Source organism: Leptidea sinapis, chromosome 26 (genome assembly GCF_905404315.1).
Source record: "Leptidea sinapis chromosome 26, ilLepSina1.1, whole genome shotgun sequence".
NCBI lineage: Eukaryota > Metazoa > Arthropoda > Insecta > Lepidoptera > Pieridae > Leptidea > Leptidea sinapis.
The window spans coordinates 1421374-1442538 of NC_066290.1; the positions used below are offsets into that span (position 1 = coordinate 1421374).

Below are 21165 nucleotides of genomic sequence, written 5' to 3' on the forward strand. Positions count from 1 at the left end.
CGAGCGTACGGGTCACCTGGTGTTAAGTGATCACCGTCGCCCTCTTTCTCTTGCAACACCCGAGGAATCACAGGAGCGTTGCCGGACTTAAAGAAGGTCTACGCGCTTTTTGAAGTTACCCATGTCGCATCGAATCGGAAACACCGCACAAAGAAGCTCATTCCACAGCTAGCACGTGGAAGAAAGTTCCTTGAAAAGCGCACAGTGGAGAACCGCCACACATCCTGATGGTGGGGATGATATCCCAATATGTGGCGTATTATGCGCGTCCTCCTTTACGAAGTCCGTTAAAACACATATTAATATAGTATTATGTGACTCTGTCATAATTAAACACAGCACCTTTTTTGAATCTTTTTATTTTCAAATCACAACTGTAGTAGCACAACTTAATTATTAAACTAAAATCTATTTTATGAGGTTTACAATCACAGTATTCCACAATTTCTTATTCTAACCCCCTTATTCATAATGGTCTGCTAACTTTAAACAGCCGTTAAGGAGTGTTTTTTCTCATTCTCACTTAGGTCAATAGAAGAAGACAGAGTGTGAATTAGCAATGCTTTAAGTTAGCAGACTATTATGAATAAGGGGGTTAATCTATACTCGAACTGATCTACTAATTTGTATTTATAAAAAAGAAACAAAATACATATTTTCAATTATATTGGAAAATAAACATTATTATTATAACGATTATATTATGAACACTAAAATAAAATACCACCTAAGTAATAACGTAATAGTTTTAATCCTGAAACAACCAAGAAACTATGTAATAGAAAAAATCAAGATTAAAGATAAATGATCAAATATTAATGAGTTTACATAGTTATTTCATTATTAGTTATTGGCAGTTTTTCATCTCCAATAAGCGAATGGTTATACACAGTAATAGGATAGTATTACAAATTGTATACATCATTGAATACCATCAAAAATGGATGATCAGACGAGCCAAAATCATACATTGATTGGAGAGGATTCTATTGATTTGTTGTATAAGATGTTAAAAGTGGGAGGCTCGCAACGGATGCCGGCTAGATTATGGCTACCACAGCGGCGGCTATTTCTGCCGTGAAGCAGTATTATGTAAACATTACTGTGTTTCGGTGTGAAGGGCGCTGTAGCTAGTGAAATTACTGGGCAAATGAGACTTAACATCTTATGTCTCAAGGAGACGAGCGCAATTGTAGTGCCGCTCAGAATTTTTGGGCTTTTCAAGAATCCTGAACGGCACTGCATTGTAATCATATCAATTACCATAAGGTGGACGTCCTGCTCGTCTCGTCCCGTATTTTCATAAAGAAAAAGATATTAAAATAAGCAAAGGAGCCAGTATATTAAAACACAACAGATTGTCAAATATTAGAGCTATTGAGAGCAACTCAGTCAAAGGCATGACTAATCTCTCACTCTCTCTGGGGTCGGTCCTAAATATAAAAGTCCCCAAAACCGTCAGACTAATGTGAAATACAGACATCAAGTGAGATATACCATTAAATAGGTCCAAACTCTAAAACAGACCAATAACAGCTATTGATTGTAATATAGATAGGTTGCAGAAAGTATTTAATTATAACTGGGGTGATACAAAATTTAAGTTTTAAGTAAAGATACAAATTCTATTGGTATAACCCTCAAATTGGTGAAGCCCTTATTACTAAAAGCTTTAGGGATGTGCAATATTATGGTTGAGTATGAGATATTCCTATATACCCACTTTTATTTTTATTTAACGATATAATATTAACCTGTGATGTGTGCGCTCATTCACTGAAGCCGTAGCGGGGGAATCCCTCCAAAAAGAGGGGGGGACAAGTGCGAGAAATAGTATTTTTGGGGTGATAGCTGGAAAAAATACAGTCTTGTAGGGATTCGGGGACTGTATAAAACACGAAGCAAAGATGCAAACAATTCCTCATGAAACAAATACAATGGAGCCAACCAAATAACATGAAAACTTTAGAAAATCTAAGTTGATGAGCTCGAAAAACGCAACATGTCAAATAAAAGCTGATATAACAACTTTAGCTAAATCTATTGACTATTTGCAATGATGTCGAGTATGTATTTAGAAAAATCCAACGCAAGCAACAAAAATAAAGTTAATTAGATTTAATATATACCTACATTATGAAAAGCCCATACCAGCAAAATCTCACATTTCTTATCTCCAAGGTGAGAGTAGCTTGAAAAATACGTAGGTAATTTATTCATGCATGGACGTATAACGTATATTAAAATCACGTTACATTATCAGCTTAGCATATTATGACCACTTACAATGAGGATCAGTAATGTTATAAACAAATTCAATTCAAATTAGAATTCGTAAATTTTTGTCGCACAACAAAAATTTTAGCACTGTATATTAAGGATTACTTAGCTCCCTAAAGCGTAGTTCGGACTAGACGAGTATTTTAGTCGAGTGCCGAGTAATTTAGTAGCTAAATGTGTCTGAACACCAAAAATTTAGTCGAGAGTTAGAGTGAGTTAGTAAATAATTTAGTTGAGTAGGTTAGTAATAATTATTCAAGTTAATCCATTTTGTTCTATTTTTATCGGGCGAGTAACGGCTCGCACCACGCGTTCGTGCTCACTGGTTCACCGTAAACAGTAAACAAGTCCGAACCAGTTGATTAGTCGGGTTCATAACTGGCCGCAAAAATGACGTTACCACTAAAACCTTTACAGATCTTCATTATTTTTTGTCATATCTCAAATAGCGGAATTAATTCACTATTACATACCGACTACATTATTGATAGCGTCAATAACAGAAGACAAACATTATAGGAACGAAAAATATGCTACTTATAAAGTAGTTTTATTTACTACAATACAATACTTCTTGAAACTTTTAAAACAAAATCGATCTCAAAATATCAGTAAATAGTTAATAGTTTAAAATATATAGTATAATATACCTCATAGATGTAAATAATTAGTCACCAATAATTTACCTCGTTTGAGGTAAAAGCAACATCAATTTGACGTAATTCCAGAAAAAAGTTCCAAACCACAATCATGTCATTCATATTAACGGACTGAAAAACATGGCAGCCCTACTGTCACTCTTTAAATGACACCATGACTTAGTAGCCCAACCCACTTGTATGGAATACACTAATATTTATAAAACGTTTTTTTTTTATGGAATAGGAGGACAAACGAGCCTACGGGTCACCTGGTGTTAAGTGATCACCGCCGCCCACATTCTCTTGCAACACCAGAGGAATCACAAGAGCGTTGCCGGCCTTTAAGGAAGGTGTACGCGCTTTTTTTGAAGGTACTTAATACACGAATTTCTTAAAATGTGATGTTTGTGGATTGGAACGTTTTTCGGGAACTATGTCCAATTATGACATATATTCACGAGCTAATAATTTTTCTTATATGATTCCATATAACGTAGATCCTAATAAACTAGCTGGACTAACAATTACTTAGATCCTCGTTTATCTCACTTAAACTAAGTTTATAATAAAAATAATGTTTACTTTAATTTGACATAATAGTATTACGACCTAATTATTATAATATATAAAGATACTATCGACAAAATTTATTCGTGACCCACCTTATTTTCATTTTCCTACAGTCATAATAAACAATTAGGTCGAAATTCGCTTGAATATACATTTCCTAAGTAACTGTTATCATTTTATTATACACTGACCGTCCACCAATTGCCATACAATGTTTTTCGTGCAAATATAAACCTGTTTTTATGATTTAATAGAAATATCAGCACAGTGGGGTCATGAATCAATTTTGTTGATATTATGTCTCATTTTATTGTCTCCGATGAGTTTTTTTTTATTTCAACTCCTTTTTGTAAAAGCTATGCTATAGCTATCACTAAAGTATAGACATAATATAATTGATTGACAATAACACCAACGACAAAATCATAATCAATTTATGAAGAAAATAATGTTACGTTATGGTAGCGTCACACACCTAATTAATATTTAGAATATGATACATAATATTATGTAAGAATTAGAATTTGTCTATTTTATAATTTTTTTTTGTTCTTGATATTAAATTTGTTTTTTTTTTCATATTAAATACACTCATATGCATATACCTGCGTACATGATACAAGAAGGTTCAAAATATTAATAATATAAGCATAAGAAAATAGCTTCAAATCATCCAAATGACTTACCTCAGTAATTTATTTATTAGTCTCTGTTTAATAATCACATTAAATATAATAGGCTAAAATTATTAAAGTAGATTTAACAAGCATTTATACTGATTTAACAAACCCTGTGAATACTTAATTAACAGAAACTGAATTTCACAATATATTGATGACAATAATTAGTTGTATCACGTAGATGTGTCACCTAGTCTAGGAAATGTGTCTTCAGATACTTCATCATGCCAAACGTTCTGAATCGCTTCGTGCCAATCACCTTAAAAAAAATATTTTGATATTTTAAAATAATTCCTTAAATAGAATAGGCGCGTTATGGAAGAAATTTCTTGCCTCGCACAGCCACTTTGTGGAATCATTTACCAGCTGCGGTTTTCCCGAACCGATACGACTTAGGGACCTTTAAGAAAAGAGCATCCTCCCACCTTAAAGTCCGGCAACGCATCTCTTGACACCTGTCGTTGCGGATGTCCATGGGAGGTTGCCTCACCTCTCCCCATCCCGCGAGCCTCTTGCCCGTTTGCCCCCTCTTATATAAAAAAAAAACACTAGCTAGTTAAGCATCTTAAGGATGTGTTGCGTACATCCACAGTTCGGTTTTCGAGGAACTTTCTTCCAAATGCAACCAAAGTGTAGAATGAGGTCCATCCAGGTCAACACGACATAACGCGCGATTACTCGGGTCTTAAGGCAAAGCGATCCATGCGTTCGTTTCTTTCATAAAAAACACACGTGCATCAAAATAAAAATTTTGACATATCACTGCAATTTTGACAAACATATTATGGTAAAAATAGGTACAAAATATGATAGACAATGCAGGTTCAATAGATTACAGCCCCTTAGCGATATTTATGTGACTTACTGCGCAAATGAGACTTAACATCTTATGTCTCAAGGTGACGAGCGCAGTTTTAGTGCCACCTAGAATTTATGGGTTTTTCAAGAATCCTGAAAGTCCTTCTCGTCTCATTCCTTATTTTCATTTAAAAAAGGTAGCTCACAGGTCTAAGCAGTAACAGTTTAAGCCGCATATAAAATTGCTAAAGCAGACCAAGAATGCTTCCATCAGAACCTTGTGGTAGGAAGTTTATGTGATTGAATCACCGTAGCTAATCTGACACAAGAACGTCTCGACTTATACAGTTTACACATTGTTTTTTGACGGACCTCGGCAACCCTGACTATGAGGTCAGCGAGCTTGTTGCCTGGACACAGGACTGTCTCACCTTGTAGAGCGCGTCGTCACAGATGGCGAACTGTATATTGTTGGGGTCATAAGATCTATGGTCTGGATCATGCTCCTCACTTGTTGACCGGCTCTTACAACCTGGACACAGGACTGTCTCACCTTGTAGAGCGCGTCGTCACAGATGGCGAACTGTATATTGTTGGGGTCATAAGATCTATGGTCTGGATCATGCTCCTCACTTGTTGACCGGCTCTTACAACCTGGACACAGGACTGTCTCACCTTGTAGAGCGCGTCGTCACAGATGGCGAACTGTATATTGTTGGGGTCATAAGGTCTATGGTCTGGATCATGCTCCTCACTTGTTGACCGGCTCTTACAACCTGGACACAGGACTGTCTCACCTTGTAGAGCGCGTCGTCACAGATGGCGAACTGTATATTGTTGGGGTCATAAGATCTATGGTCTGGATCATGCTCCTCACTTGTTGACCGGCTCTTACAACCTGGACACAGGACTGTCTCACCTTGTAGAGCGCGTCGTCACAGATGGCGAACTGTATATTGTTGGGGTCATAAGGTCTATGGTCTGGATCATGCTCCTCACTTGTTGCCCGTCCCTCACAACCTGGACACAGGACTGTCTCACCTTGTAGAGCACGTCGTCACATATCGCGAACTGTTTATTGTTGGGGTCATAAGGTCTACCGCCTGGATCATGCTTCTCACTTGTTGCCCGGCCCTCACAACCTGGACACAGGACTGTCTCACCTTGTAGAGCACGTCGTCACATATCGCGAACTGTTTATTGTTGGGGTCATAAGGTCTACCGCCTGGATCATGCTTCTCACTTGTTGCCCGGCCCTCACAACCTGGACACAGGACTGTCTCACCTTGTAGAGCGCGTCGTCACAGATGGCGAACTGTTTGTTGTTGGGGTCGTACAGGTTCTTCGTCTTGATAATGTTCCACACTTGTTTGACCACCTCGTGGCGCGGCATCGACTCCGCACCCATCAGTTCAGACAGTGCGGGAGACAGCCGTAAGGGCCGTGTATATCCACCACCCTTACCGCCTTTCGCTTTACTTCCTTTCGCCGCACTCTGGAATGTATAAAACATTTGCAATAAATAACACGCAGTTTGCAAAGAACTTGGGAAACTATCCCTCATTCCTACTATGCGTTACATTAAATTAAGATGGTGGTTATAATCCAAAATTGTATAAAACTTTTCCATGAATGGTTCAACGTCTAATTTATCATAGAATATGTTTTCAGCATTCACAATATTAATTTAGAATCGGTTTACAAATCTTCATTGTCCGTCCGTATTTTATTTTGTCAAATTATTTTATTAGTCTGTATTTTGTGTATGTACTTCTGAAGAGCAAAATTTAAAAATTATATGATTGTTAGTTAATTTTAAAGTAACTATAGTAATCATAGAGCTTTGGAGATTTTTACCTTCTTTTTAGCTGGCTTCTTGTCCTGAAAATAAGAACCATGAATGAGAAAAAAAATTAAATGCAAGACTTCAAAAAAATCCACTACTTTCTCACTAAACCATTTGAACATTCTTCCTAAGTATCTTTAAAGATTATTAATATACATGCTTGTATAATATACACACATATTCACAAACACCCATACACACACAAATAGTCACGCAAGTACATTGTTACATTGTAGTAGGTTGGTAGTGTTATGTAAGTACCTGCTTAATGAATATAGATATGGAAGAATGGGACCTTCTGAGACAGGTTTGGTCGCCTAAAAGAAGGTCCCAACAAATTATGTACATAATTAATTCGCTATTTTAGTATATATTTATTATTTTTTGTTATATTGGCCATAGTCAGTCATATTATTTTGACTATTACTATTGCATGAGCATTCCTGAAACATTAACAGTATTATAATTGTTAGTTATAAATAAAAACAGATGACCTTACCTCTTCAGAGTCACTGTCTTCAGATGCGTCTTCATCTTCATCAGAAGATGCCTTGCGAGCCTTCTTTGCGGGCCGCGCGGCCCGTTTTGCTGGTTTTTTGTAATCATCATCATCCTGCATCATCAATACATTATTTAGTTTCAAATTCATTTCTTTGACGACATCAATTTAAATCTGCTCCGTAGATAATGTACGTGATGAATATTCTAAATGTGGTTAATTTGAATAATTTTATAATATTTTAAATGTATATAAAAATCAAGAAAATTATAAGATGTCTTGATTGATTGATTGATTGATTGATTGATTGATGACATTGATTGTATCTTCGCGCCTTTTTGAGCCGTGAAGCAGTAATGTGTAATTATTATTTAGTTTCGGTCAGAAGGGCGCTGTAACTTTTTGAGACTTAACATCTTATGGCTCAAGGTGACGAGCGCAATAGGTAGTGCTGCCCTGAATTTTTGGCTTTTTCAAGAATCCTAAGCAACTTTGTAATGGGCAGTGCGTCTTAATTACCATCAGCTAAACATTCTGCTCGTCTCGTCCTTTATTGTCATACAAACAAAAAAAATTTTGGGGTCATAGATCATCTTTACTTTATCGATACCCCCATCGTAACAACTTAATACAACGGTCACAGTAAACTGCCTGAATTCTTATAGAAGAAATAATTACAAGTATTGATAAAAAAAACTATCTCATCTTATTGTTATCACCTTATCTTAAAATATAAATGCGAAAAATATGGCATCAGAAAAGATTGCTGCTGGATTGAAAATTATTTAGCAGATACAAATACAATTAATGGAAAACTGGATATGATTACATAAAAGTCAACCCATTTAGTAAATTTGGAGTGCTCCAAGGCAGTGTTATGGGACCCTTACTATTTTTATGACCACGGGACAATGAATATTTTGAATTGTATGTCAATTTACCTTCTTCTTGCTTTTCTTAACGGGCTTTTTCTCCTCCTGTAAACATAAATAACAAATATAAGAAATAAAAGAAAACAAAAATTCACTACTAAAAATAATATAGAAGAAGTTTTCACACTTCTTCCTTGTGTTATTTTGTTAGTAACTGATGATAATTTATGAAAGTTCTATTTGGCATCAGTTATTAACAAACTAACTTCGATTCCTGGAGAATAATCCTGAACAATTTACTCTACTAGACATCCACAGACTAAATATATTTATGAGGGACACTTTAAACTAGCATTATAATATATTTTGTTACACAAACAGAGGAGTATTTAGAAAAAAGAAACAAAAAATTTATGCTTATGTATATAAATTATATTCTGCTCATACGATTGACAACGAAATAAACGATTTAATACGATATGACATCTCGCTCGCACCTAACTATCTACTTACCTACTATACTTTCTAACAAGGAAACTTAACAAAAGACCGGATCTTTTGCTACCTGGGGGCCTTTTACCTAAGTTTTTTTGTGGGGTTTTGATGTTACCCTATAATGTTATACCTTTTTGGATAGCTGACAAAATGGAGATGTTTTAAAGCTCATCTGCAAATAGACTTCCATAGATTTTTTTTAAAGTATCCCTTAAAGAAAAACACATCTTAGGTTTTTTTTTCAATATTTTCCATCTTTCACAACTCATTTTATTCTGCAACTGTATTTTTTTTTAATTGAAATGGATAGAGCAATTCATCTTCTAAAATAAAACGTATAAACAAACATACCAGAGGCTCAGATTACAAAAAAGAGATACAACAAAAGGCAAAAAATCTTGAATCTTGAAAACCATTAGATTTAGGATAGGGTGTTTCATAGTCAAATCAGTCAGAAATTATCTTAACTATAGCCATAAAGAATCTAGGTCGACTTACGAGGTAATCCTGTATATTTTTCTTTGCATTCTTTGATAACCACAGCTTCCATCTTTTTATATTAGTTTAGCGTATAGACTTAAGACTAATGTACTCAGGTTAATTTAAAAATGCAAAACGGAGTTTGGAGTCCACTTTGTGGAATCAATTACCGGCTGCCGTTTTCTTGAACCGGAAAGACTTAGGGACCTTCAAGCTCAGAGAATACTCCTCAATTAAAGGCTGGCAACACATCTCTTAACACTTGCCATGACACTTCTTTTGTGGGTATCCATGGGCAAATACCTCACCACTTGGCTCCATGTGAGAATCTTATTTTCTCTGAATCTGATTTTCCTCTTTTGTAGGCAAAAAACAAAAATATACTTGCTTAATATATAAGTAGATATCTTTAATAAAATAAGGTATGCATAATATAATTCAATGTCATAATGAAAAATTGTGTATTAAGATATTGCATTTATACGAGTATGTTAAGTACATACTAGAAAATATTTTACAGAAACAACAAAAAGAAACTTGCATCTAAGATTAAATAGCTGACTATGGAGTAACTAACCTCGGAATCACATTCGTTACTACCGTCCTCTTCTTCTTCCTCATCAGAGCTTTGTTTGCGTGCTTTCTTTGGTTTTGCAGCTTTCTTCACAGGTTTCTTTTCCTCCTCACTCTAGACAAAAAAAAAGCAATGTTTTTTTATGGAATAGGTGGCGAACATATTTATTTGATTAGTATGTTAGTCTGTATAAACTTGCAGCATAATATTGTGCCAAACAAATGACAACTTATAAAAATGTTTTATGCACACAACTTCGTAAGCAAATTGATCTTTCTAGTAGTATTCTTGGAATGACATTGTAGTTGTTCATGAAAATGACATGTTAGTAATTTATTTGTCAGGTTTTAGTTGTGCTTAATTTTATCAGGGGTATTTTGGTTCCTGTCCATTATGTTTTTGAGTCAGAATCATGTTAAAAAGATCGTAAGATGGCTTTGCTGGCCTAAGCACCCTCACTTAAGCACTTAATACAGAGTAAATTAATATGAACATTTGACCATATAAATTAACCATTTATGTTTAATTTCCTCATTACTATTCTAAACTTACTTCTGATTCCTGCCCGTTCACATAGTCCATCACAAGTTGGTCTATAACCTTCTTCTTATCACTTAAGTCAGTGTCAAATATTTCTTCTAACTTCTGTACAACTTTTCGAGTTGAAGTTTCTGCCAAGTTTGCATCTTGAAGGATTTCTGGCAAAAATAAATTGTTTTGATCACCACTTGTCTATCACACATGTCTGTGCTGTTCAGATTATAAAATAAGGCTTGACTATTAACATATGCAATCGTGATTATCAATTAATATGACAGTAATGCTCGAAAAATAAATTTCCACCTAATAATGATTCTTAAAATATTAAAATACAAATATAGTAATATACTAGCTGACCCAACATATATTGTTCTGTTCATAACAAATAAAATACTGTTATTTTTATGAATTTGTCAATAATATTTCATAACATCAAGAAATATTTCATAAAATATGCTACCTGTTGTTACAATGAAATTGTTTCACAGCAAAACTGTCAAACAGTGCATCAATTAATTATCTTATAGAAAATATGTCCATACAAAACAAATATTGGAAATAAAAATAATTAAGGTCCCAAATGTAAATAAAAACTATTGTATCTCTCAAGTTGGACTAAACTGCACTTCATAAAGGAATCCCCATTAAAATCCTTTTATTAGTTTAGGAGTTCACTGGAAACAAACATCAGGACAGTGGATTTATATATATTAAGATTTCTAGCTTTATTTGAAAACCATTGAAATGGAGGGGAAGTACCATAAATATTGTAGATGTAATATTTTACTGAAAGAAGACTTATTTTAATTTACAAAAAAATTCAAACTACATTTATAGGTGTTTAAATTACTCCTCCATGTGGCATACCCATGGGACACCCTATACTTAATATGTAAATTTTACAATAGGTGTAATTAACATACCAAATTAGTTTGTAAGGTTCTGCATCCAAAATATGAATGGTTTCAAAGTTAGTGTGTAATCAAATATTTCATAAAGTCATTTGAATCATTGTTTGTATAAGGATGCTTTATGAACATGATATTTATATTTTTACTGTCATAAGTAGTAATAACATCATACAAATACAATGATATATTAACAACAGCAAGTACGACAATCAGCCATAGAAGCAGTTGTGCTATAATTTACATCAGAAATTTAAAGATGTTATTATGACTTCCTGGAAGAGCTTGGCTGAAATGGCCTCTACCAACCTCATATGCAATAAAAGATGCTCATGATGCGAATGTGAATTCGATTAAAAGCGTTTTTGGTAACATAAAAAAAAACTTGATAAAATTTTGCATCATTTTTACACTTACTATAAACCAGATAACTATACGATTTGCTGAATAATACTTAAAAAAATTGATGCCTTGAATAAAAATAAACCCCTAGAATGGTCTATACTGCGTGCTAAAGATGTGTTAAAACGAAATCCACACGACATAACCAAACAACTATTCGGTACTTGAAACATTAGGCTTTGATTCTGTAAACTACTTGGAATAGAACTTCAATTGAATATTTTGGATTTGGAGGCCATTAGCAAGCTAAGGCAGACTATTTTAATAGGAATAACTCAAAAGTTTACAAGTAATGGTTATATATAAAAATAAGACATTTTAGTATTAATTTACTCACTTGAAATTTCCTTTTCAAGTTCTTCATTGGTAATACCATCTGCCATTTTCTAAAGTATACGGGCGCAGAGCAAGTGATGATTAAAATTGATTATTTACCAAATTAAATTAAAATTTCTAAGCGCCAGCGATTCCAATTTTTCGATTGCCGCCAAAGAGAATTTATACCTACACTTCTCCAGAGGTGGTACTCTTATAACAACAATATTGTATGGAACGGAACTTTTTCGTAAATAATGTACATAGGTGTCAATAGATGTCTCTACCTTCAGATTTGTTGTCAAAAAGAAACAATAAATTAATTCAAAATTATTAGTGTAGGTACTCTAATATTAATTACACGATCAAGTTTTTATTAAAATTTTAAACCATTCCCCTATACCTATATACTTTTTGCAATTCTCCAGGGGTGGGGGCTCATCAAACTTAGCCCCCCAAAATATTTTTTTTTCTATTTTTGAATTTTCAATATCGCATATCGTTAGTTCGTAGTTTGTTCTTAACTGTTCGCTATAAATAATTGTTTGTTCTTTTGTTGTTTATTTAAAAACAATTAATTAAAAGCATACCCTTTAGTTAGCCCCCGCAATCAAAGTTATTAATATTTTTCTCTCAATATTAGTTTGTAAATACACATTGACGTTTGTTCTTTAATAAATTATGTTTGTTCTAACATTTAATTGCTTTTTTTTGTTTAATTAATAATTTTTAATTACCTTAATACAAATTTGCAAAAACTTGCATTGCACATGCGTCGCCTTTGCGTTCAAGGCGGTCAAATTACTTGTCACATTTTTGTGAAATTGTGTTTGACTGTAAATTTAAATAAATATATGTTGCGATTTTATTATGTAATCTTTTTTTATATATATAATGATTTTATATGAACAATGTTAATTAATTAAAATTAATAAAAATTAATTAAATATAAATAATGATTTTAAAATGATTTTTATTGATGAAACTCTTCAGTGGTTTAACTGAATTTGGAGTATGTATACTCATTCACAAGCTCTTCCAGCTATCAGTGCAAATCATAAAATAATATCACGACACGGATTTACTGCCTTGGAAAAATCTCTAGAGTATCACAACAAAATTTACAACGTCTATTGCCGATTTTGTTGCAAAACAACAGCAACATGCTTGACTATTCCTCAGCAACATTTATTTATAGAGTTAGATATACGAAACAAAAAGTGTGAGAAAGGAAGAAAACGATGTAGGTTGAAGGAGCTTCCAATTTATTTAAATTTGAAGCGTGAAAATGATGATGGGTCCACAACTAATCTATGTTATCGGTAAGTTTATTATTATTATTCTCGGCAAAATTCATGTTCAAGTTCAAGTTGAAGTTTTTATTCGTAAATACTATTACACGTCATACTATAATTATATCATACTTAACATAATAATTCAATTATTAATTTATAAATTCATTATATGAGTAAACCTTTTGAGTTTATATTTAAAAGTGTTACAATTTGTCACGCTTGTGATATAGTCCGGGAGTTTATTATAAACCCGAGGGCTCATAGCATGTATTGTGCGGGAAGCTTTTTCCAGGCTATGTGTCGCCTCTTTTTTTATACTGGTGTAACTGAGCTCGGGCGTATAAGCCTACCTAAGTATACTGTCATAACTAAAATTCATGAACGATTTATTAATTTTCAGACTATCTGGAGTTGCAGCGTATGAAACGGGTCACTACATTGCTTATTGCCGAAGACTAAACGGTAATTGGCAAATTTATAATGATCAATCGACTAAACCAGAAAAAGCATCTGCCAATGCTGAAATTGAACCTCACGCAACGCTTTATATATTAAAATGACTTATTTTATATATTTTGAAATAATCTAAAACATGTTCTTAATGGAGTTTTCCATTATTTTCAAGCATGTTTTGTTTGTATAAATAAATTTAAATATTTGTTTAATACTCGAGGGTAAACAGAGAAAAATTAAGCCATAAACATTAAATGGTATGTTATAGAAACAAAAAATAAATTAAGAAAGAATTTTTATAAAATATAAAAAGATAAATAATATATGCATATAAGTTTATATAAATATTTCTATATTTGTTATCAAACACTTGAGTTTAAACACGAGAACAACTTAGTCATTGACATTAAAAAATAAATTAAGAAAGAATTTTTGTAAAATATAAAAACGTTAATAATATATGTGTGTATGTTTGTATAAATAATTTTATATTAATTATTAAATACTCGAGTTCAAAGAGGGAAAACTAAGTTAAAAAATTAAAAGAGAGTGTAAGAAAAAAAAATTGATAAAATTATATATCCTGCTTATGTATTAGTGAATAAATTTTATTATTAATACGAATTAAATTAAACACATTAACAATTTCTTATCACATTTTCGATTGACCGATACTTCACGAAGCTGTTTCTTTTTCGTATTTTCTGGCTTTTTCTAAATAATTCGAGTTATTACTTATTTAAAAAGACCGCCTTAAACGCAAAGGCGACGCATGCGCAATGCAAGTTTTTTGCAAATTAGTATTAAGGTAATTAAAAATAATTACTTAAACAAAAAAAAGCAATGAGAGAAAAATATTAATAACTTTAATTGCGGGGGCTAACTAAAGGGTATGTTTTTAATTAATTGTTTTTAAATAAACAACAAAAGAACAAACAATTATTTATAGCGAACAATATTTTTTCACAACTTAAGTTAGAATTAAGAAGTGATTTATAAAAAATTATACTTGTAGATTTTTTAATTTTTTACACATGAAATATTTTTAAAATTTTTTTGACAGCTGTCTATAATATATATATATATATACATATATAATATAATAATCAGGTCTCTACATAGTACCTTGTAGTTTATTAACGACGTATAATTCTTACAAACAATCATTATTGGTGGTCCATGTTTCAAAGTTAATCTCTTGGAAACTTTTGTTATGTTGAATCGAACAAAAAATTTAATCGAATTTGAATCATAAAAATCAATTTATTTAACAAGAAAATCAATGTTTCTTGTTATTTCTCGCTAAGAAAATTTAAAAATACACTCAAAATATTGTTGACTGATAATAATTTATCCAAGAATTTTATATACAAGATTTGTATTAGTTAAAATTCATAATAATTATTTTTAGCTTATAAATCACAATTGTTTATTACGATATACTTGTAAAAATATATCCTGTAACTTCAATTTAATGACTGTGCTTGTCATTATAATTTTCAAAAAGACCGCGCTAAAAGTCTAAACGTAAAGTTGACGCGTGCGCAGTGCAAGCGTTTAGAATACAAATATTCAAGTAATTAAAAATAATTAATTAATTAAAAAATAAACAATGTCAAATGGGAACAAACGTTTGTTATACATGAACAATCATAAACAGAGGTTTATTGACCCTTATTGCTAAAAAAATATTAAAAAATGGGATAGGGCTAACTTAAGGGCACATTTTAATAATTTTTTTTTAAATAAATAAATCGAGAACAAACAAATGTTTATAGAGAACAATCAAGAACAAATGGCGAACTAACGATGTAATAAAAAAAAAATAAAAAAAAAATTGGGGGCTAACTTTCGTGAGCTAGGGGTGGGACAGACGCCTTAAAGTGACGTTTTCAGGAGACTGTAATGTCATCTGTTAGTTGGCCCGAAAATGAAAGCTTTGGCAGCTGTCCCTCGCTTTGAAACCTTTCAACTTTACTTTATTTGTTTTACTGCCCAGGCATGATTACGAAGCGTTCGCTCAGTGTTGGGCGAGTGTTAAAGCCATGATAGATTTCACCCACCGGCACTATGAGCATCGAGTTCAGAACCAGTTACATAAGGATCCGATGTCATTCTGGAACTACGTTATCTCAAAAAAAGGAGTAGGGGCCCGCAAAAAATTTTGAAGAGTGGGGTGTTATTGACTGACGAGCAATGCGCTGTAGTGTTAGGCAAGTATTTCCATTCAGTCTACAGTTCACAACGAGCTGAACTGAATGTTAGCGCAGCAGTAGCGGCAGCGGCTGGAGTGAACGGAGTGGCGCGGTTGCACATAGACCACTTGACCTTAGACGAGGTAAGACAGGCACTTAAAAAACTTAAGCCGAAGAAGTCTGCGGGGCCGGATGGTATACCACCTTATGTATTTAAAGACTGCGGGTCTGTCCTGGCCGAGCCGTTACTTCATATATACAAACTGTGCCTGAAGACAGCTGTGTTTCCCGAGAAGTGGAAAGTGACCCGAGTCGTCCCAGTACCGAAAGGTGGAGGTAGAACACAGATTGAGGGGTACAGGCCAGTTGCAGTGTTGTCAACTGCAGCAAAAGTATTAAAATCCGCCATTCATAGTAGTATTTATACTCAAGTTAGTGCGCGACTATCAGAGTCTCAACATGGATTTAGGCCTTCGAGAAGCACTACCAGCAATCTTCTCGGCTATATGTCTCATATAGTTCCAGCAGTGGACGGTGGCGGACAGGCTGATGTAGCATACTTTGATTTTCGAAAAGCCTTTGATTTAGTCGATAACGATGTATTGCTCAAAAAGTTAGCATCAGTCGGGTTCACTCCACATTTACTTAACTTTTTTGCGAGTTATATGAGAGATAGGCAGCAATATGTGGAATACAAAGGCCGAAAGTCCGAACCGTATTTCACAAGGTCAGCTGTCAGTCAGGGCAGTAACCTAGGGCCCTTGTAGTTTATTTTAATGATAAACGATCTACCGCAGGTGGTCCAGGATTCTAAATGCTTGTTACTTGCGGTCGACCTCAAGCTCTCTTTGGCTGTGAATGCCGAAAATGACTGTGTGAAGCTGCAAGAGGATATAGACAGGTGCCAGGTGGTGGTGGTGACATGGAGCCAGGACAACCTAATACAGTTTAATAGCTCAAAATGTTCAGTCAGCACTTTCTCTAAATTACGGGCCCCTATTTATTATAATTATAATATGGAGGGGATACGAATGTCGAGAGTTTCAGAAGTCAGAGACTTAGGAGTGAGGTTAAACACTGAGCTTTCGTTTCGTGATCATATTATACATTGTTGTAAGAAAGCTTACAGAAATTTGGGTTTCTTGCTTCGTACCGTTAGTGATTTCACTAACATAAGCGCTATTACAGCATTATACAACGCGTTGGTAAGAAGTCAACTAGAAAGTAACGCAGTCATTTGGGCTCCACATGAGGCTAAATATAGTCTTATGTTGGAGCGGGTGCAAAACAAATTTGTTAGATTCCTATACATGAGGCTTTATGCCGTTTACCCATTTTACCCATTAATGTACCCTACACTATTTGTTTTGGGTATGGTCGGATACAATAAGGTCTAGAAGGGAATTAGCACTTGTTCTATATATTTTTAAAATTATAAGAGGCAAGTTATTTAATGCGGACGTATTAAGGCAGGTTAATCTTCGAGTGCCGGACCGGTACGTGTGGCGCAGGCGTAGGCCGTCACTGATGGTGTTGCCACGCGGGCGTACCAACCTGGTCGAGAAGGCGCCGCTGGTGCGGGCGCTCGGTAGTCTTAGCATCGTGTCCGAGCGGATCGACCTGTTTTGTTGTACTCTCAGTGAATTCACAAGGATTGCAATGTGGGCTATATGTTATGATAGTTATACATAATAATTATTAGATTAGGTTCTTTAGTATTAATTTTTTAATATAAGATTACGTGTATATAATTAGATAAGGTACCATATGTTATTTTTTAGTTTATGCTCATTTTAAATGTTAATTTATTTTTATAAGAAGAATGTTACATAAGCGCATTAGGAATAATCCTGTAAAGCTAGATATAAGTGTTGAAAACAAATAAATAAATAAATAATAAATAAATCTATCCTTTATGTTCTATGTTGAGACAAAATTCTTAAAACTTAAAACAATAAAAAATACAAAACGAAATCTGTTCCACAACTCAAGCTCGATGACAGCAATAACAAATAACAGCTGATGTACTTGTTTAGTGTTGCCAGACCCGTGATTAATGTTAGTTCCACAAACATTCATGTCACGACTTTATATATAAACTGTAGATATGACTTAGATATACATATAATTATTAATGGGTGGTTTTCTAATTATAGAGCATACTGCGACTCAGTGCCGCACAATGCCGAATTGTGCTGATGCTTAATTGAAACGTGAAATAGTTTTCAAATGTACCAGTAGACTGCGCTTAGTTCGGTGTTGAAAAAAAAATTAGGTTGGTAAATGTAACGTTTCTATCTTCATCCATACTTATATTTATTTTTAAAGTGAAACTTTTATTACATCGTCTCAAACTTTTTCGTCTGTGTGTTGCATGATGCGTGACGGTCGGGCGGCGCTTATAGTTCGCAGCAGCTGACCGCTTAGTGTAATAAACTATTACTCATTTATGCCAGTGCACCACGTTTCTTATTTTGTTTTTGTCAGTGTTTAATGTTAATGTTGTTTGTCAGTGTTTAATGTAAATGTTGTTATTTATTGAAGTAAAACTTATATTTGCTTTTGGTAAACTTTCGTGAAACGTGAGAAAGAGTTTCACTTTTACCGTGGCTTTATAAAACCACACAATCCTTATTTTAGCAAAGCCTGAATTAACTTTTAATGTTTACAAAAAACTATGACGAATCGAAAACTTGAAGTTTTTTTTCAGTAATTAACAATATTACTAACATTATAATGTAAAATTCCAATCAATGACAACTTAAAAGGAAAACACTTTTGTTATATGAGATAGAGCAGAGTATCAGCAGTAGACTATGAGCAAATCAGTGCATTCAGCATTATTTAATATAAGAAAACAATTTTATAAATTAATTACAACTTTTTATTCTTATGACAACATAATAACTCTAATGACTGCTTTGTAGTCATAGTAACCAAAAGTCACTAATTTCTTCTTCTATGAGTAAGACCTCTATGATACTCCCTCTCACGATGACCTTCAGGTCTGAGTGACGCCTATCATCTTTAGAAGCTTTAACAATCTTGGTTGTGGTAATGCCTTTGTAAAAAGGTCTGCCTCCATATGTTCTGTGTCCACTAATTTCTTCTGGACACAATCCCGTATAAAATGTTCCTTTATACTGATATGTTTCGATCTCTTACCAGTCATTTGATTGTTTGCTAACATCTGTGCAGCCAAATTATCATTATAGATCGTAACAGTTTGTTGAAAAACTCCAATATCTTCCAACAGAAATTTCAAGTGTAAAGCTTCCTTCGTTGCTTCTGTCATCGCCATATATTCGGCTTCTGCTGTTGACAAAGCCACTGTTCTTTGTTTCTTTGATGCATAACTGATAAGGCCACCACCATACTTAAAAATATAACCGGTATATGAACGACGGTCAACGGTACATGCCGCCCAGTCAGCGTCAGCCATGCCTGTTAGTGCCATTCCTGATTGTTTATATCTGATGGTTACATTCTTCGTTCCTTTTAAATAACGAATCACCCTTTTTGCAGTTTGCCAATGTGTATTATCAAAACATGTATTATATTGGCTCAAATAACTAACAGCAAACATTATATCTGGTCTTGTGGCTACAGCGAGGTACATTAGAGATCCAATTAACATTTGGTATGGTATATTCTCCATCTCTGTGAGTCCATTACCCTTCTCCAGTTTCAGACCAGTCTCCATGGGCGTTGATACTGGCTTACATTCAGCCATGTTGAACTTATTTATTAAATTTTCAATATAATTCTCCTGTGACAATGTTATTTCTCCCCCTACATGGGTGAATTGTATGCCCAGGCAATGATGGAGTGAACCCATATCTCGTAACTAAAAAAACTTTTTGCAGTTTTGATTTGACTTCTCGTAACAACATTTCTGATTTATATGCTAGTATTAAGTCATCCACATAAATGTTTGCAAACAGCTTTCTCCTCCTTTTTCTAATATATACAAGCAAGGATCCGCTGAAGAATTCTTAAATCCGATTTCCAACAATTTCTCATGTAACTTTAAGAACCATTGTCTTCCTGCTTGTTTCAAACCATATATGGCTTTGTTTAGTTTACATATCCCATTATTTTTATATATAAAAGCATTTCTTTTGCTTTTTTAATCATCTCTTTGTCTTTTCCATGTGTAATTATGTATTTCAAATATTTATCCAGATTTTTCGGCTTCTTCATATAAATTTGTTCATCTATATCGCCGTTTAAAAATGCAGTACACACGTCTAGTTAGGATAACTTAAATTTATATTAAATTGCATGTGCAATAAGTATTCTAATAGTACTCATTTTTGGGTGCATTAAACGGTAATTTTGTTGCTTTGCCTTTAGCACAGATTTCACAGTCTAACTGTGTCACTTTTATTGAATTCTAAGCCTTCCATAATTTTCTTATCAAGTGCTATTCTCATTTGTCCTTCATTTAGATGTGCTAACTTTCTATGCCATTGCTGCATTTTGCTTGCTTCGCAGTAATTACCTTTCTCTTCTATCTTTTCTTTAACGTAGTACAAACCGTCTGAATGTCTCTCTGCTTTTAACAGAATTTTATTGTTTCGCATCACGGTAGCATTTTTCTGTTTAAATAAAACTGTTCCACCTTTGTCTGTTATTTTTCCAACTGACATTAGATTTGTAGTCAGCGATGATACGTACAAGGCTTCAGTTAGTTTCAGATTTGGTATTTTATAGGTGTAAAGTTTTGCTGGACCTCGTCCTTCGATTTGTGCAAGACAGTTTTCTGATGCTAACCTTAACGTTTTGTTATCAGCTTTGTCCATATTAAAGAATCTTTTCAATTCATGACTCATATGTGACGTACATCCGCTGTCAAGACACCATTTCTTAATTTTTTCTTTATTATCAGACGTATTTAGGCATGTTTCTTCTAAACAACATAGACTTGCATTTTTTTTATTAACTCGGTCCACTTTTGACCAGCATTCATGAGCTTTGTGTCCTTTATTTTTGCATTTAAAACATTTAATAATATTTTTTTTATTTTTGCCACGTTGTCTACTATACAGCGCCTCTTGTTCAGAGTTTTGTTCACTTGTACGAGCTATATTTTTTCTTGCCTCAGCTTCTTCAATTATCTTTATTTTCAAGTTGTCTGGATCTGGTAGATCATCCCTGGATTCTATTGCAATTCTAAAATTTTCAAAAGATTGAGGTAAGCTGTACAGCATCATAATACTAAGAAGATCTTTATTAATTGGTATGTCCATATCTGCTAGTTTATCGACGATATCCATAAATTTATTCAAGTGATTGACAATGTTATCACCATCTTTCATC

At 33.7% G+C, this 21165-nt stretch overlaps 1 protein-coding gene across 4 annotated transcripts; it reads right to left on the reverse strand.

The window, feature by feature from the left end:
• Nucleotides 1-342: 342 nt before the first annotated feature.
• LOC126972311 (uncharacterized) lies at nt 343-12094 on the reverse strand. 4 transcript variants are annotated; one of them, XR_007731113.1, is made up of 10 exons: nt 11923-12094; nt 10288-10433; nt 9739-9849; nt 8259-8291; nt 7315-7428; nt 6827-6850; nt 6234-6464; nt 5868-5989; nt 5645-5745; nt 343-4430 (listed from the first exon to the last, which is right to left on the reverse strand). XR_007731113.1 is itself a non-coding variant. In XM_050818970.1 (9 exons), the coding sequence occupies exons 1-9, from the start codon at nt 11966-11968 to the stop codon at nt 4427-4429; spliced, it is 813 nt and encodes a 270-aa protein (XP_050674927.1). In that variant the 5' UTR covers nt 11969-12094; the 3' UTR covers nt 343-4426. The 4 variants fall into 4 exon arrangements, 3 of the variants coding, with proteins under 3 accessions (XP_050674927.1, XP_050674930.1, XP_050674928.1); XM_050818970.1 differs by lacking the exon at nt 5645-5745 and having other exon boundaries at nt 5889-5989; nt 8256-8291; XM_050818971.1 differs by lacking the exons at nt 343-4430; nt 5645-5745 and adding an exon at nt 5748-5766 and having other exon boundaries at nt 5889-5989; nt 8256-8291.
• Nucleotides 12095-21165: the final 9071 nt, after the last annotated feature.